Below are 17,147 nucleotides of genomic sequence, written 5' to 3'. Positions count from 1 at the left end.
ACTTAGGGCCGCAGTTGGGAAACAGATCCAAGCCGGTGGTAGGTGTGCCTGCAGAGTAACTCTGGGGACAGGAGAGTGGATCTTCGGTGTGGGTGGAGACCCACACAGGGCCTCATTGCCCTGGGGCACCTGCCCCAAGCTGAACCCCCTGCTCTGTGTCCCTCCGGACCCTCTTGGGCCCAGGCCGCAAGCCGCGGTGACCAACCGTCTTGGTTGCCCAGCTTCTGTGCTGACCTGGACCATCCTGGGCCCTCGGACATCGTCAGTCACCCCAACAAGGCTCACGTGGGCGTCCAGCCTCCAGTGGGGTCTGGCCTCGACCCTCTGAAATATCCTTTCTGCAAATGGTGGAGACTGGGGACGCCCGCTCTGCTCCTCTCCCGTGCGTGGGAGCCACACGGCCCAGCTGTTGCAGGCAGGGTCCCAGCTCCACTTCCCAAGTGGGAGAGTCAGTCTCTGCAGAGAACATGTTTTGTTGATCACCTCAGGTGTTACTAATGGTTACGATTGCTGGCTGCTTGGGAGTCTGTTGTTGGTGGGGGAGGGACCCCCCCGTTTTCCGCCGCACCTTCTGGGGATTCTCTGGATGGCCTGGCAGTCCTGGCTCTGTTTCCTCCCAGCTTGGGGAGAAGCGTTTCAGCCGTGAGCCTCTGCCCCTAAATCTGGCGAACATCTTGCCCGAGCAGGTGGAGGTGCTGTTGGTCCCGTGTCGGTCCACATGCAGCACCCGTGAGCCTTGCTCTCAAAGGCTGCAGGGGAGCTGCCCTTGAGCTCAGCACTTTTCTGACTCCTGGTGGTCCCATGACAGGGCTGCACACAAGGGGCTTACTGTACCGGAAATCTATCCTGTGCCGGCTCTGGAGGCCACAGGCCCTTGGGCATGGTGTCTGTGCAGGACCTTGCCGTCTCTGGAGGCTCCGGGGGAGGGCCTGCCTGCCCCTTCCCACTGGGGAGTTCTGGGGGCCTCTGTGCCCCACCTGCAGTCGGCCTGGGTGTGTGTCCTGATCTAACTCTCCTTACAGAGACACTACCCGTGGGTCAGGGCCCCCACTCCAGTGTGACTCATCATAACCAATTCTACCGGCAAGGGTACTGCTTCTGAGCAAGACTGCATCCTGGGGACACCGTCAGCAGGTGCCTATGCTTCCCCTTGAGCGGGGCCGCAGCTGGGCTGTTCTCAGAGCAGCGCGAGGAGTGTCTGGCCGTGGACTCAGTGGGCGACTGGCCAGGAAGCGTGGGGAAGGGACGCTCTTCCTCCGACAACCCAAAGCTGCGGGGAAATGGGATTCCCATGGGTGAGCTGCCAAGCAGCCTGGATTTGGGACATGTGCTGGACTGAAGCCTTTGAGTCCCAGGGTCCTCTGGGGAGGTGGGGGACAGCACAGGCCAGTGGGGTCATGGCTGAGGCACCGCTTCCCCACTGACTCTTCCAAGTGGCTTTTTCTTCATGAAAGACCACCAAGCATGGTGCCAAGCAGTCCTACCCCAGACCCCGGGCCAGGAGGGGCGAGGAGAGGAGGACAGGGTGGCTGAGTGCAGAGGGCCAGCCTGCGTAGCCCCGTGTGAACAGCGGCCCCCTCCCCGACCCTCCGCTGATGGCCACGCCTTCCGCTTGGACTGGGGGACAGGCGCTCCAGTGGCCGACCCCAACAGCGTACCTGTCTCTGGGGCACAGCCCTCAGGTCTGTGGGAGGGCTCCTGGGAGGTCAGGGTTTGTTAGTCTCTGTTCTTGTCTTTTCTTCCAGCCCTTACGTGATCTTGTTTGATGGTGTCTTTCAGGAATTATGTGATGCATCCGATTTGATCCCCTCCTGGCAGGTCAGCTCCTGGCTGCTCTTCCGGATTCCTGCTTCTGCCCGTCACGCTTCCCTCCCCACCACATCCCTTCCGCCACCAGTCCCCAATGTCCCAGCACTGGGAGTCTACATTTCTTTTGTTACCTTCACAGTGTTGACACAATACGCTTACTTTATTTCCATCATTTTCTGACAAAGGGAAGCATAGGGGACACAGTCTGGGTCCTGCTCGCCACCTGCCTCCCCTGTAACAGTGCTTGCAGTGCTGCGTGTAGCTGAGCGCGATAAGCAGAATTCTGGGCTTTTTACAGATGAAGGCAGACAGCAAGAGGGGCTGATATTTATTCAAACTCCATCCATACAATAAAGAACTCTGATTTTTTAAATTTCATTTACATCAGCAATAAAAAAAAAGACCCCAAACCAAACAAAAAGCAATGACTGAAACACGAGGTTTTAAAGTGCCTTTATGAGGAAGAGATTACAGTGGTGGGGGGGTGTTGGGCGAGGCGGCTGGGGTGGTCTCTGCACAGTCAGCGCACTGAGTAAATCGGGGGGCATCGAGGAAAGCTGCTGAGTCTTGCATGGCTGTTTTCTCTAACACACCGCAGGGGCGGCCAGGGTGGGGGCTCGTGTGTGGCCGGGAGCAGGCTGCGGTGGGCGCGGGACTCAGGGAGGGCAGTAAAGTGACGGTTTCCAGCATCGCGGAGGCCGAGTGCGTCCCTAACATGGGACACCAATGCACACACATCCACGTAAGCACACGTAGAAAGAGATCCGCCCCCACCAGATACACAAAGTGTCTCCGGAGAACAGAGCTTGTTTCAGAAACACAAAAAGGTAAACCAGAAGAGTTTTCTTTCCAGTTCTGCCTCGATTTCAGTGATGAGCTCCGCAACCTTTACGTTTCTGAGTTCAGGGGGACTTGCCCGAGCCTGGGAGGCAGCAGCGGAGGCCGGCACAGGTGCCAGGGCTGGAGCTTTCACTGAGCCCTGTGTGGGCACCGGTTCAGGTGGTACCCCGCGGAAACTGCATCTTTATGTATTCTTTAAAAACGATAAAAAATCCTAATTCAGTGAAGCTAGTTAAAAAAATCAAGTTCCCCATTTTTGTAGAAAAGAAACTAAATATTTTAAATTATAGTTTAAATTTTCTTTTGAAAATTAACCCACACAGATAAAGGACTCTCCTTGGTTTCAACTACTCCTGTTTGTAGAAACATTGCTGGATTTTATCGAGGGATGCGTTTTCAACCGCCGGTGACCAGGCCGGCCTTGGAGAGGGCTTTGGTCCCAAGAGAGAGCCCTCAAATCTCCAGCAGTATAAACAACGCGCTGCAGTGTAAACCCCAGTAACAGAAAATAGTTTTGTATCAAATACAGTATTAAATTGTCATTTCATGTAAACACAGTGATTCTTGGTAAAGATTAGCGGCCAAAGTACCACAAAAAGGCCATGGAATTAATCCCTGCTTTCTTGTAAAAATCAAAAAGTCCTCCACCAAGCTGTTGGGTCAGTAGGTTGGCCACTTCTTTGGGAAGCGGTCCCTCCCACAACGTGCTGATCCCTGCAGGAAGCACCAGCCCAGATGCGGCAGGAACCGAAGCCGAGTGGCCGGGACGGGCTCCCCACTGCGGCCCGGTGGAGGCGGACGACAGCCCCCTGGCACCTGCCACATGTTTGCTCCGCTGCCCCACAGCCCTCCATCCATCCTGGTTCTGCGGGGAAGCTCGGTGTGCCGCCATCTTCCCGTGGAGCTGACTTCTGCGCCTTCGTCATGGGGGTCCTGGCGTGAAGACCGGAGGACAGAATCTTCCAGAACCTTTCCTCTGCATGCCCCTGTGTCTGCACCGCCAAGTCTCGTGGGCAGCGGGCGGCTCTTCTTCCGGGTCTTGCCAGGGTCCTCCTTTCCCAGGGTCTTAGAGCACCGTCCCTCACCAAACTAAGCAAGCCCAAGCAAAGGAACACTTAGAGGTCCGCAGGCTGCCATCCTGCGCGGCCCGGCGCTACCCCTGCAGGTCTGAGAGGGGGGCCCCGCAGCTCTCGCTGCAGCTGGACGAGGCGCTCAGCAGGGCGGAGCCTGCACTGGACTCTGCGGGAAAACCAGGCGAGAACGGCTGCGGCTTCGCGTCTGCACGCCAGAGCTCGAGGCCGCGGACCCCGCGGGCTCGAGTCGCAGCCAGCACGGCACGGGGGTCTTACCTGAGCTGCTCAGGCACTGAGCCGAGCCCGACGTGCCGAGGAGCGTGGAGAGGCTGCTGGCCGGCACCCAGCTCTCCTTGCTGGAGGTCAGGTTCCTGACATACCTGGAAGGGGCGGGGGCGGGTCAGGGGCTCCAGCCGCGGGCCTGCCCCAGGGTCTTGGGCCTGAGCCCACCACCGGCGACGTCTTACCAAAGGCCCTCGTCACCCTCCTGGACCACCTCCACCACGTCTCCGCTTCTCACGGCAAGCGCTTCAGGGCTTTCCTTCTCATCGCCCAGCACAACCGTGTACTTCCCTGGAACCTGGTGGCACAGGACACAGTGCATCAAATGGCACAGTCCGCCCTATCCACACACCTCCCCCCCCCCCCCCCCCCCCCCACAGCGAGGCCGTAGCAGGAGCAGGCAAGGTCCCAGATGGGCTTCCAGCATCCAACAGGAGACAGACAATGAGTATTTCGTCAGGGCCCTGCTGTTTGTCAGGCTTCTCATGTGACTGTCACCTTAAGTTGGGAAGAGCTCCTAATCGTAAGCGGATGCCAGAGGTCTCTCACCGTGACCATGTTAAAAATCCTAACTAACGTGCAAAGTGCCCTTGGCCCACTCTTGGTGGTCTGGCTGCCCCCTCTGCTGCAGCCGGCCTCAAACACTACAAACATAGCCCTCTGCCCCAGGGCCTTTGCACATGCTGCTCCTTCTTCCTGGAGCGCCCTCCTGTCCCCGGGCCTCCCATCTGAAACGGCAGTCATCCTCGCCTAGTATGCTCCGTATTCACTACCTTTTATTCTGCTTCCCTGTGAGAGTGGAGAGTCTTGTCTATTTTGTTCTCTGCTTTGTCTTTTGTACCTCCACAGTGCCTGGTACCCAGTCCGTGCTCCATGTTTGACATGTACACATGGACAAAGCTCTGAAGCTAGGACCAGGGCAGCATGGAGTGCCCCAAGCATCTGTTAGTGTCACCCGACTCTAATGATTTAATATGTGAATAGCTTCTCCTTGCCGCTGTGTTAAAGGACCTTGTTTCAAATGCAAATCTGGGGTGGCTCAGTGCGTTGAGCGTCTGACTTCAGCTCAGGTCATGGTCTAATGGTTTGTGGGTTCGAGCCCTGCGTGGGGCTTTGTGCTGAGAGCTCAGAGCCTGGAGCCTGCTTCGGATTCCATGTCTCTCTCTCTCTCTCTGATCCTCCCCCGCTTATTCTAGCTCTCTCTCTCTCTCAAAAATAAACATTAAAAAAAGTTAAAAAAAAAAAAGAATGCAAATCCACACTTAAAGCAGTTCAGTTCTCTAGAAAGTAAGAGCTGAAGGCATCGCTTTACAGTGGCTCCTCAGAACAGTCTACTTATTTGCAGGGCAAGTCAGGTGTGTGCACCATTCCCTCTGAAACAGGCTGGTCTGACGATGGAGGCAGGCGGGCGCACAACCCCAGGGGGCCCTGGCACCTAACATGTGCCCGCAGCAGCCAAGAGTGTGGGGCACTGGTAAGGTCGTGCTCTGAAGCTCTCCCGCCCAGGGGCCAGCGGGGCCAGGCTGAACGCCCAGTGGGACCCAAGGTTACCAGCTTCCTGGGGCCCACTCTGCCCTCCTCCTCCGCATCCGAGGAATTGATCAGCTCCTCAGCACTCGACCAGCCGTCGTCCTCAGGGGCCTCTGAGGGGTGAGACGTTTTGCTCCAACCTGAGAGAGAGCGGGCCACAGTGAGGACCACCCTCACTGTGTGAAGGGAGTCTGTGCAGTTCCCACCACCCGCACGTGCCCCCTTCCCAGGAGCCAGCCAAGACCTTCCAGCGGGACGCAGCGCAGACTGGGGCACGCTGCTGACACGGGTGCTTCAGCCATGCACAGTCCAGGGGGCCGGGGCCCATGCACCTGCTTCCATTGCCAGCCGGGGGGACACAGCGAACCCCAGCCCCTCAGGGAGGTGGTCCCGCAGGCCCTGCTGCTTTGCCCCTGCATGTGGCCCCAGGGGAGCACAGAGATCCTGAGTAACCACTAGCCTGGGACGTCGCCATCCCGCTGTGTTGGAGCAAATGCCACCAAAGGGAAGGAGTTTGCAGTTAGCACTTGGAGGGTGAACACCCGGCCGACCGCCTGGGGGGCCGCCCCTCACACAAGGGCTGAGGCTCGCCGCACGTGCCCTGTGCCGGCCCGTCCTGGCCCTTAGCCCACGAGGTAGGGGCGCTGTGACGCAGGCCAGCAGACGCCGCACACAGAAGCTAACAGTGCCGCTGAGCCCCCTCGGCCACGTGGTGAGGCAGGGATTCCAGGCCAGGCCGCCTGCCTGTGTGAGCTCCAGCCGCGGAGCTCGGCTGGGCCAGCAAACGCGGGGAGAGATCTTTCTGGGGACTTTACAAAATGCGCGCACAGCCCTTCATCAGCGTTTCCACTGCCTTGTAGGCCCAAAGAGTAGCACCTGTATTTCCCATTTGGGGGAAATTTGGGGAAGAATGCAAGTAAGTTGTGGGGAGATAGGAGATGTCGGATTCCGGGTTCTGAACAAACACAGTGATGCTGGCACTAGGTGACAGTCTGGAGCATCAGGCCATGTGTCCCATGGCTGTGCAGCAAGAAGCAAGTGGGTCTGGAAGAGAAGGCTGCTTGCTGGGTGCGGGCAGGGCACACCAGTTCCAGATTACATGTGGGGTGGCAGGAGGCATGCCCTCCCTGAGGACGACAGGCTGAGGCATGTGAGGGAGTCACAGCAGGTGCGTGCAAAGGGCTCGCTCGCCTCTGTGGGGACAAGCAGCCTCTCTGGAAGCCTTTCTACCAGGCTCACCCGGGTCAAGACTGTGTGACGGGGGGGTGGACAGGAAAGTACTGAGGCCCAAGAGGGAAGCTAAGTGTCACCAACCCACTTGATCTGCGCACGTGCAGGTGAGTGTGTAGGATATCAGGCCCAGGTGACGGTGAGTGGGGTCCCCTCCCTCCTCTGCAAAATAGTTCCTGACAGCGGCATTGAGTAAAACATTGGGAAGATGACTCTTTTCAGGGGGCAAGCTGCTAAGTATGTGCAAGAATGCCCAGGAGACCTGTGCGTGCTGTCACCTGCCTCCCCAGGAGACCCGTGTGCGCTGTCACCTGCTTCGGGGTGGGGGGCACGTGGGATGGGCAATAGGGAGCAGTGGGAGGGTGTGAAGAGGGGCTAGCAGTTGGGCCCCAGGCGCTGCACTCAGGTCACGTCCACTGTGACCTCACGAGGCTGCCTCATCTTCCTGTCACGGGAGGAGACACAACTTGGCTGAAAGGCGGTAGGAACCATGGGCGGGTGGCCGTGGGTGAGGCTGAAGCCCCCCAGCTTCCTGCCCAAGGGAACTCAGCCACGGCAGTGCTCAGGTGTCTCCAGGTGTGAGGTAGGAAATGAGGCTGTCAGGGCAGAAATGACCCCTGTCCCAGGCCCCGGGGCACTGTGCATCCCTGTGAAGGCTGAGAGGGTGGGCCAAGGCCCCTGGCCTCCGAGCTCTCACCCCGGGGATGCTGGAGAGCCGCAGCCTGTGCCCCTGGGAAACTTTACAGTTGCTGGAAAACTCAAGGTGGTTCACAAAGTGAAATCCTTCCTGAGAACCTCAGCCCCTCAGCCTGGGCCAGGGGATCTTCAGGTTTTGGGGGCTGCACTTTACCCTCGTGATATGAGGGGGCAAGAAATGGCCTGAGTTCCAACATGGAGCTTGGCCCCCTCAGTCTGTACTATTGGTCATCTCCCTGCAAGATGGTCAGTTGACAAGAGCCTGTCGGCTTCTCCCACCAAGAAGCAGGGGATGGGCGGGCGCCCTGGACGGGGGAGGCCTGCGGCCACACAGCCACCAAGAAACAGCCCAATCCGAATGCCGGCCAGGCGTCGGCAGCCCCTAAGGGGGTCGGTTCTGGGCAGACCCGGCAGGAGTCCAGCTGAGAAGGGTGATGTCATCACAGATCTGTCGCCAGAGCGTCATGCTTTTGAAGAAAACAAGGAATTTGCGTCTGGCTGGTAGAGACCTATCATGATCTGCATCCTGGGGGGCGAGCCCCGGCCAGGCAGACAGCGTCCCCAGCCGCATGGGGACACGGACGGCAGGCTACGTCACAAGGCTGAGCCACTCTACCTCGTAAACCAAAAGGCGTTGGATCGCTCTTTACTTCATGTCGCTTAGCTTTTTTGCCAGGACTGGTAGGAGAAGCTGCGGAAGAAGGAAGAGGCAAAAACAGACAGGAGAGTGAGGGGCTGCAAGCAGGGCGTGGGGGGCGTGCAGAGCAGTGTTCACAAGGGACAGAACGCCACCGCCAGCAGGCCGGTTCCCACTGCTGCCAAGTGGCTTCCTGTGCACAAGACTAAGCTGGCCACGGGGCCCCGCGGGTGACGGGAGCAGCCCCAGGAACGGGGGAAGAGGAGACCCAGCTCGGGCTGACGGTGGCAATCGTACCCTCACTTCAGCAGGCTACAGGTGGTCGCGGGTTCTCAACTCTGCATAAAAGTGTGTAGTGTATGCACTTTCCATGCTTGGCAAAGTACACGGCACCAGAGCGCTTCTCTCCTTTTTTAAAAAAAGTTTGATTGTGGCGCCTGGGTGGCTCAGTTGGCCAAGCGTCCGACTTCGGCTCAGGTCATGATCTCACGGTTCGTGAGTTTGAGCCCTGCGTCGGGCTCTGTGATGACAGCTCAGATCCTGGAGCCTGCTTTGGATTCTGTGTCTCCCTCTCTCCCTGCCCCTCCCCACTGGCACTCTGTCTCTGTCTCCCTCTCTCTCTCTTAATAAATAAACGTGAAAAAAATATTTTAAAAATAAAAAGTTTGAGGCCAACTTAAAAGTATTTTGTAAGTTGAAACAAACAAACAAAAAACCCTCTAATTTTCTGGATGAGTGAAAAGAATCCTCGACTCGTAAACACTGGCTTTTAGCATCGGGCGGGTGGTCCTGTAACAACCCGGCCGGAGCTCCAGGCTCCGTGGGCTCATCTGTGTCCTTCCCCCCACATGCTTCACCACCGAGGAGCCTTGCAAGGCAGACAAGCTTTCCGAGGTTCCCACCCAGCGGATTCCTTATGTGGCCTGTGTGCTAGTGAGCTCCCCAGGGCACGCCAACGTCAGTCCCGGGCAGGACAGAGTAGGATGGGGTGGGGGTTCAGGAGGAGGTGCACCAAAAAAGCAAAAGATGAGTGCAGTTTGCAAGCAAGGTTTGCCAGAGAAGCCTGCCTCCTCCTTTGCAAACAAAAGGCCCCCAGTGAGAGGTCCCTGGCCACGTGTGGGACAGACACACCAGTGCCAGGGAAGAGAGCGGGTCAGTGGGCAAAGCTTCTGAATGGCTGCACGTGGTGACGATGGCAGCAGCCGCCCCTGTTGGGCCGTCCACACGAATGATCACCACATGAACAAGAAGCGTGCCACCGGGGTGAGTGGCACGTCCGGGGCGTGGGTCTGAGGCAGGCGCCTTTTACCTTTCTGACCTGTGAGGGCAGCAAGGCCCGGCAGAGCAAAGCGCGTTTTGGAAAGTGCGGAGCTCTCTGAGGTAGAGCTCGGGGCTGTGTCATCTCCGAAGGAAGACAGAGGGACAGAGTGGGGGTGCTCGGGGACACACGCCAGCCCACACGGGCTCTCCTCTGAGAGGTGTGCACGCCCTGGACGCGCCTGCTCACTCGGGGACAGCCGTGACGGCTGCGCCGCAGAGACACCCACCTCTGCCCTTCTCGGGGGGCTTCGGCAACGGTGTGGAGCTCACGTATCCTTCCAGGCTTAGGGGATCGGTTTTTCTTTCCTCCAGCTTTTTGATGTTTCTTGTGTTCCCTTTCGAGGGACTAATGAAAAAAGGAGGAGGACGTGGCCTGGTTAGTTTTCCAGCCTCCCTGAGGATCCGAGGCAGAGACCCTGGGCCCCATCCTGCCCTCCACGCACTTCCGGGTTAACCGGGCAGAACTGAATGAGAACAAATCCACCTGCTTCCTGTTACGTAGGAGATGGTTGCTGATTTTTTGACTTGCAGGGATGGGGGGGTGGCCTTTTTCTTTTCAAACTATTGTTCTATGCATTATTTACTTAGCCCCCATCCTGTCCCATGAGTGACCAGATGTGCTTATATAAGAAACAGAAAAATAAAGCTGCGAATGAATACGGTAACAAAGTAAGGCTAAGGGCAGAAAAGGTCCCGTGAAGCCAGCCTCAGGGCTGGCACCCGAAACGTGCGTGTCTATCAACTGTGAGCCGCGGGCGTGGCTTTGCACCTCGGCACCTGACAGGCCCTGTCTGAAGTGCGACCGTCATGGAAACCTGGCAGCTAACAGTCACCTGTGCCAGCAGCACCCAGGGGTGGGGCCGGAGACACCGTCCCCGAAGCTGGCCCACAGGGATGGACCCCCGAGCACGTAATGCCAGAGGACAAGCCGTCCCGGGGGCTTGGAGCAAATTCCCAGTGAGGAGGTTCAGGGAAGGGGCCGTGTGTACCCAGTGGCGCATGCAGAGGCAGGCTCTGGGACAGGCTCCCATGGTCCCGAGCGGAGGTGGCTCCCTCACCTGGTGCTGGGCGGCGTGGGCAGAGGAAGGCTCTGGGACTGTTCCAGCGCTCGGTGCTGGCTGGCTTCTGCGGGAAGGAACACACAGACCCTGTGCTGCACGACCGCACCTCCAACAACAGCCAACAATCTGGGAGTTGCTTTGGACATGTGTGGGAATGCGCCCGGAGCAGAGCGGAGACGCTGGCGGCCCAGACCTCTTACCTCTGCAAGCCTGCAGCTGGCTGGTCAGCACCTTGCGGATCTCACTCACCCAGGCTGCTTTAATCTCCGCCGTCGGTGCCTGTGCCCCAGGGGGAAAGCCAGGAGGTAAGGGTGCATGTTCCCTGAAGATGCCGCTTTGCTTTTACCCTGGTAGCTTCTGAGGATGACCGTGGGGACTGATAACAAGAGCTCTGCCCAGAAGGAAGGAGAAATGGTCCCTTTGCCTTGGGACCGCCTCATGGGCATGACAGGAAGGGTCTGTGGGCCACACAGGCAGCGGGCTGTGACCGCCTGGCCACCAGCTTTGCGCCCTCGCTGGCGCCTGACTCGGTGGAAACCCTGGGGCACAGACCACCCTTTGAGAGCACCTTCCTCTGGGAAGTGGCCCAGGGTGTTGTGTTAGGTGACATGTCTGACAGGAGTCCGAGACCCTGAAGTAGACTCTAACTCTCAGGGCGAGAGAGGGGAGCAGGCCGCCGTCTCGCCTCGGTGCAGTGTGTGAGGCCTGTGGGAGTGACGGGCGGGCAGCTGGACTCTGGAGAAGCAGGCCGGCCACTGTTCTGACAGCTTCTGGGGCTGGCGTCTGAGCTCGTGCCGAGCAGACCCACGTCATCGCCGTGGGCCTGGCGGTGCTGGTGTGCATGGTGACAGCGCTCCGTGGCCACCACGTCCCGCCAGCATGCCTGGGTGTGAAGGGCGCCCCTTCACAGGGCGCTGGGCTCACCGGACTCAGGGGGCACTCATGGCCTCCCACCTCCGGCCCTCACCAGTGAGGCAGCCCGGTCATGTGTATAAGCATGGCCCAGGTGTGCCATCCAGGCACATGCAAGCCCGTGCTCCCGGCCACGCCCTCGGAGCACCCTAACATTGGTTTCCTGTACTTCCTCCTGGGCCCAGTTCAGGGTAGCGACAGCCCAGGGCAATGCCCCTAAATGGCTTCTGGGTGATAAAGTCACACGGAAGAGTCTACACACACCAGCTCTTGCCACAGGCCTTTCTGACACGTGCCCAGCACCCGGCCCAGGGACACCAGCCCTACCTGTATGATGTACACCTCCTCCCGGGCGTTGTACCAGATCTCGAACTTTCTCACATCGCCCTTCACATTCTCGGTTATGCCTACTGCCGCCATCTGACAGCGCCAAGCAGGGAGACGGGCTCATGAGTGCGCAGGATGAGAGCTGGCCCCCCATCCCTGAAAGGTGTTGGTGGGTCCCCGAAGCAACAGAAGCGGTTTTGGGGTGGGGGCTGAGGACGCCCAGGGTCCCAGACTCCCACACCCAGAGATAAGAGTGGCCCGTGCCCGAAGTGGGCATTGTGGCCGAGGCTGCGGGGACTGAGGCTCACTCACGTTCAGGGACTGCTTGTAGCTGTAGGAAGGGGCCTTCTCGTAGCCCTCCCCGTTTTCCTCCCTCTTCTTGCAGAAGAGCACGGCCTTCTCGTGCAGGAAGAGGTGCCGCTGCATGGGCTTGAACCTGGCCAGGTCCTTCACCTTCGTGTGGCCCTTCTTGTGGTCTGTCCACACGCTGAAGGAGCCTTGCATCAGCAGCCTCCCCAGGTCACTCAGGTTCCCCTAAGCCCAGGACAAAGTGGGGCCTTACGTGCACGTCGCCAAACGGAAGCAGGCTGCCTGGGCGGGGGTGGGGGGGGTGGGCTGTGTCCCGTAGACCACTGTTATGTAACGCTTGGGGAAAAGCAGAACTGGGGAGACAGGAGCTGGGGGTGGTCGGGGGCCAGGGAGGGTGAACAGGCAGAGCACAGGGGCTTTCCAGCAGGGAGACAGGCCTTACACCCTGTCTAAACCCACAGGATGCACACGCTGGACTCTGGGTGGTGAGGACGTGCCAGCAGAGGACCATTCGCTAGGACAAAGGTCCCATCTGCTGGGTGTGGGAGGATGTGTGTGTGGGTGTGGGGCATGCAGATGCAGGGATGTGTGGGTGCGGGTGCAGGGGTGCATGGGTGTAGGGGTGTGTGCGTGCGGGTGCAGGGGGTGTGGGTGTGGGTGTGGGTGCAGGGGGTGTGGGTGTGGGTGCATGAGGGTGCGGGTGCAGGGGGGTGTGGGTGCGGGTGCAGGGGAGTGCTGGTGCAGGGGTGTGTGAGTGCAGGGGCGTGTGGGTGTGGGTGCAGGGGGGTGCAGGTGTGGGTGCAGGGGCGTGCGGGTGCGAGTGCAGGGACGTGTGGGTGCACAGGCATGTGGGTATAGGGGCATGTGGGTGCAGGGGGGTGCAGGGGGGTGCGGGTGCGGGGGAGTGTGGGTGCAGGTGCAGGGGGAATGGGTATGGGTGCAGGGGCATGTGGGTGTAGGTGCAGGGGGGTGTGGGTGCAGGGGCATGTGGGTGTGGGTGCAGGGGGATGTGGGTGCAGGTGCAGGGGCGTGTGGGTGCGGGTGTGGGAGGTGTGGGTGCACGAGGGTGTTGGTGCAGGGGGGTGTGGGTGCGGGTGCAGGGACGTGTGGGCGCGGGTGGTGTGAAGGCTCCCATGTCCCTGTGCGCCAGGGCACGCCCCAGCGTATGCAGGTGATACCCCCGCACACGGATGTCCCCAGGCACAGCTCTGCGAGGACGGTGGGTGGACCGTCACCAGGCTCCTCAGCAGATGGGGAGGCCCTTACGTCATAGCCGGTGATGGCGATCAGGTGCATGGAGTCGTTCACAGCCTTGAGGATGCCCAGGATGGAGCTCAGTGCCTCCTGCAGGTCCTCAGCCCCCTCGCAGCTCTTGCTGTATTTGAGCATCTCCTGGGGGACGAGGCCGTGTTCACACACCCGCGGGGCACTGGACGCTCTGCTCCGCTCTGCGTGCCCATGCTTGGACCCTCAGGACATGCAGCGCGGCTCCCTGCACAGCTGGCACCGCGGACAAGGCCGCTCGTGGTGGGTCTGCCTGGGGCGCGGGCCTCAGACCAGCTCAGGAAGCCACCCCCAGGCCTGCCGCCCCGTGCCTCACTCCCACAGTCCTGCCTGACGCTGCACACAGGGATGCCTCCCGAGCCAGGCGGCTCCCGCCTTCCCACTCCTAGACCTGGGTACTCTTTTGTCTCCAACCTGGCACCCCCAAACATGGGACGGCTGAAGGCATGCCCTTCACGTCCACCGGGTTGTGCACCGGGGCCGGCCTTGCAGGGAGGACTGTGTGTGAGCGCACGGCCCAGGGCGAGTGGTGAGTGTGCTCCACGAGTCTGCCCATCTGGTCACCTCTGTGCTCCCCGCCCCCCCCAATGATGGCCGGCGGACAGTGAGCCCTCCACACAGGTCTGTGAAGAGACGGGGCCCCGGCAGGGGTGTGGGGCTGGGAGGGCGCGGCAGGGGCGGCAGGCGGCTGTGGGCACGTCACCTTGAGCAGCAGCTGGTACTTGGTGATTCTCTGCACTGGCTTCAGCAGGTAGGAGTCGAGACTCAGCTTGTGGTCCAGCTTCCTCTGGCATTCCTGCAAGTCCCAGAAACCTCTTTACAGGGTCCTCTTGTTCCCTGTGTGACAGTCAGCTAATGAGGAGACAGCACTCTCACTAGGAGGGTCCCCAGACACACCTGGAAAAACGGGCAGTCGGAGCACTGTCTCCACAGGCTCTCAGAGCGAGGCTTGTTCTGGCAATACTTCTCGTAGATCTGGAACTCTTCCATCTGAGCCGGGGACAGAGTGCACGTCACAGAGTGCCTCGGGGTGCGATTTGACAGCCCCGCACCGCGTGCACCTCCTCCACCACGGACACTGCGTCCTTCATTGTGGGGCAGCTGTGAAACGGCTCCCCCAGGGACCGCTGCTCAGGGCTGCGCTAGTCCTGAGACGCCTTTCACACAGGTTAGCACCACGCGGCTGGCTCTGTGCCGTGAGGATAACAGACTTAAAGTGCGCGCAAACTTTCCAGGGAAAGAACACGCAGGGCTCGTGCGCAGACCTGCGTGTGCACCAGGACCGTCTGCGGGTTTTTTACGACAGAGCCGCACTTCAGGTTCTGCTTCAGCAGCTGCAGCCGGGACCTGAGAACCTGCATTCCCCGTAAGATCCCGGGATGCTGGTGCTGTCGGCCGGGGGGCCTCCTTTGAGAACCACTGACCTGCAGTGTGAAGGAACCCTCCACCCCAATTCTCAAACAGCACCCAGAAGCGTCCCCAGTGAGCAGGCAGGGTAGAAGGACAAATGTGGCCCCTTCTCCTTCCTTCTGCCCGATGGCCTTATTTCATGGTGATGCGTCTCAGCCTCCATCTCATTTTGTGAAAATGGCTTCACTTTCACTACATTTTCCACACTGCTCAGTGAGCAGTGTGTGAAGCTGGCCTGAGAAGATGCCCTGTCATCTCCCACTGCTTCTCCCTGCCTGGAAGAGGGGCCGTCTGCAGTTTCAAAGGGAGAAAGATAAGGGGACCCGTCCCACACCTGCTAGTATGGGGGTGGGCAGAGAGGGGTGACCAGGGGAAGACCAGACATGACACTAATACCACCTCAAGACAAGTTCAGCTCTAACGTGTGCAGGCAAGACAGACACTTTATAAATCTGGCATTTCGAAATGCTGATGTTTTATACTTTTTCCCTTTTTTGAACTTTTTGGACTTGAGAAAAAATATACTTTTGGCCCTTCCAGAAAGTATCACATCCTCTTAGGCAAACCAGGAACAGAGTGAAACTTTGTCATTTCAGTTGGTTAGAAGGACACTGTGATAGGGTTTAAACTCATTATTGGGGAGCCTGGGTGGCTCAGTCGGTTAAGCGTCCGACTTCAGCTCAGGTCATGACACATGGTTTGTGAGTTCAAGCCCCGCGTTGGGCTCTGTGCTGACAACTCAGAGCCTGGAGCCTGCTTCTGATTCTGTGTCTCCCTCCCTCTCTGCCTCTCTCCGCCCCCCATACTCTTTCTCAAAACAAAACAAAAACACATTAAAGTCATTATTATTTTAACAACTAAGGCACCATCAAGCACGTGTTGAAACAGCACATACCCGTTCCAGAAAACACCTTCCAACCAGCTCTGGGCAGTCAGTGTAGTTTTCCAGCTCCCTCAGGAATATTCTAGACAAAGAAAGTTTGCATTAGGTCATGCGATGAGCAACCCAAAGGAGACACTTCCTATAACAAATCAACAGATACTATTTTCCTGATGACTTTTATTTCTAAGTCTGGATAGTCTGCAGCCCACACGGGTCACTCCTGGGTCCTGGCTGAAGCAAACTCTCAGGTTTAAGCACTCTGGCCCCTTCGTGGGTCCCTTCATGTTTCTGACATTGGTGTTCACACAGAGCTTGGGACAGCTCCTTTTCAACAGACAGAAAGGCGTGAGGCCCAGCTGTGAAAGCCCTGCCCACACCCAGGTAGCTCTGCCCCAGGGACACTCCCAGATGCCCAGCCGGAGCCTGCGGTGAATCTGCTGGGAGGGAGAGCTCCCTGGGGTCAGTTCACAACACTAGCACCGTGGCTTAGAGCCACTAGGGACACAGGGCGGAGGCTGGGGTGAGCCAAGGACACTGAGGGACCAGGCCACCTGACGTGTGCCTCCGTTGTGGAAAGGGGTGGGGTCCAGAGGGCCCGGCTGCAGACCGGTGCCTCCTCTGTGAACCAGTGGGTGAGAGACACTAGCGACCGAGGGGCGAAAGCACGTGGTCAGACACAAGAAGCCCAGAGGAGGGCAGGGCCCGTGCCGTCTGTGTGACTGCCCCCTCCCCATGCACCCTGCATCCACCTCCTCACGTCCTGCCCCACAAGCTCCCACAAACTGCAGTGAGGAGCCCGGGATGAACAGCCACAGAAGGACCACTGTTCTGCCCCCGGAGCCACGGCAGCCACAGACAGCGCTCACGAGGGGAGAAGGGCAGGATGGGGATGTCTGCCGTTGCCTCCTTTTCAAGAACAGGCTTGGGAACGAAATGCACCTGGCTGGGCAGTGTGGCCTCGGGGTTGCCCCAAAGGGCCCAACGCTCATGCCAAGCAGACCGGCCCCTGCTGGCCGGCGGGAGTGGGCCAGCAGCTCCTGCGTCCTCCAAGCACCGGGCATCCGACATCTCCGGGCTGGCAGGTGGGCCGCGGGAACCAGCCTGGGGGCACCGTGCACCCGAGCCCACTGGTTCCTGCTCACCGCAGGGGCCTGCTCTAGAGGCAGACCCTGCCCAGCAGGGGTGGGCAGGGGAGGGCCTGACCTGTTGTGAAAGTGGTAAATCTCTTCCATGTTTCCAAACAAAACGTCCTTCTTGTTTTGGAGGCCGGGTGAGACGAGGTGCGCCATCAGCGGGTTGTCCAGCTCGGCGGCATAGCCCTGCGTGGAGGGGAGGGGTCGGAACGCGGCCTCCATCACGTGCTTGGAGGGAAGCCCGCGGGGAGAGGATGCCTCTCAGGTTTTAGAAAGTGAATCCATCCATATTTATTCACCGGCCGTTTCTAGGACGACCACGAGGCAGCAAGTGCCAACCAACGTGCGTGAGCTACAAACAGCACCATCTGTTTTGGGTGGGGGGGATCTGTCCTTCTGCTTTTTAACTTC

The 17,147-nt window shown here is 59.2% G+C and overlaps 1 protein-coding gene across 4 annotated transcripts in view; it reads right to left on the bottom strand.

The window, feature by feature from the left end:
- Positions 1 to 2,244: 2,244 nt before the first annotated feature.
- Positions 2,245 to 17,147, bottom strand: part of MCF2L (MCF.2 cell line derived transforming sequence like) — an 84,791-nt gene continuing 69,888 nt past the window's right edge. For 2 of the 4 annotated variants that reach the window (XM_049647248.1, XM_049647247.1), the window contains 14 exons: positions 16,807 to 16,922; positions 15,616 to 15,685; positions 14,208 to 14,300; positions 14,014 to 14,106; positions 13,293 to 13,418; positions 12,030 to 12,251; positions 11,718 to 11,810; positions 10,679 to 10,757; positions 10,476 to 10,542; positions 9,645 to 9,763; positions 5,556 to 5,674; positions 4,190 to 4,302; positions 3,999 to 4,102; positions 2,245 to 3,888 (listed from right to left, as the gene is read on the bottom strand). In XM_049647248.1, coding sequence (XP_049503205.1) covers positions 3,803 to 3,888; positions 3,999 to 4,102; positions 4,190 to 4,302; positions 5,556 to 5,674; positions 9,645 to 9,763; positions 10,476 to 10,542; positions 10,679 to 10,757; positions 11,718 to 11,810; positions 12,030 to 12,251; positions 13,293 to 13,418; positions 14,014 to 14,106; positions 14,208 to 14,300; positions 15,616 to 15,685; positions 16,807 to 16,922 — 1,500 coding nt within the window. In that variant the 3' untranslated portion in view covers positions 2,245 to 3,802. Of the gene's footprint in view, positions 3,889 to 3,998; positions 4,103 to 4,189; positions 4,303 to 5,555; positions 5,675 to 8,076; positions 8,152 to 9,644; positions 9,764 to 10,475; positions 10,543 to 10,678; positions 10,758 to 11,717; positions 11,811 to 12,029; positions 12,252 to 13,292; positions 13,419 to 14,013; positions 14,107 to 14,207; positions 14,301 to 15,615; positions 15,686 to 16,806; positions 16,923 to 17,147 lie in introns of all 4 variants that reach the window. The other 2 variants (XM_049647250.1, XM_049647249.1) reach the window with 2 other exon arrangements.

Source organism: Panthera uncia (genome assembly GCF_023721935.1).
Source record: "Panthera uncia isolate 11264 chromosome A1 unlocalized genomic scaffold, Puncia_PCG_1.0 HiC_scaffold_16, whole genome shotgun sequence".
NCBI classification, from domain to species: Eukaryota; Metazoa; Chordata; class Mammalia; order Carnivora; family Felidae; genus Panthera; species Panthera uncia.
The sequence above is the reverse complement of the archived record's forward strand: the minus strand, read 5'-3'. Positions and strand labels throughout refer to the sequence as shown.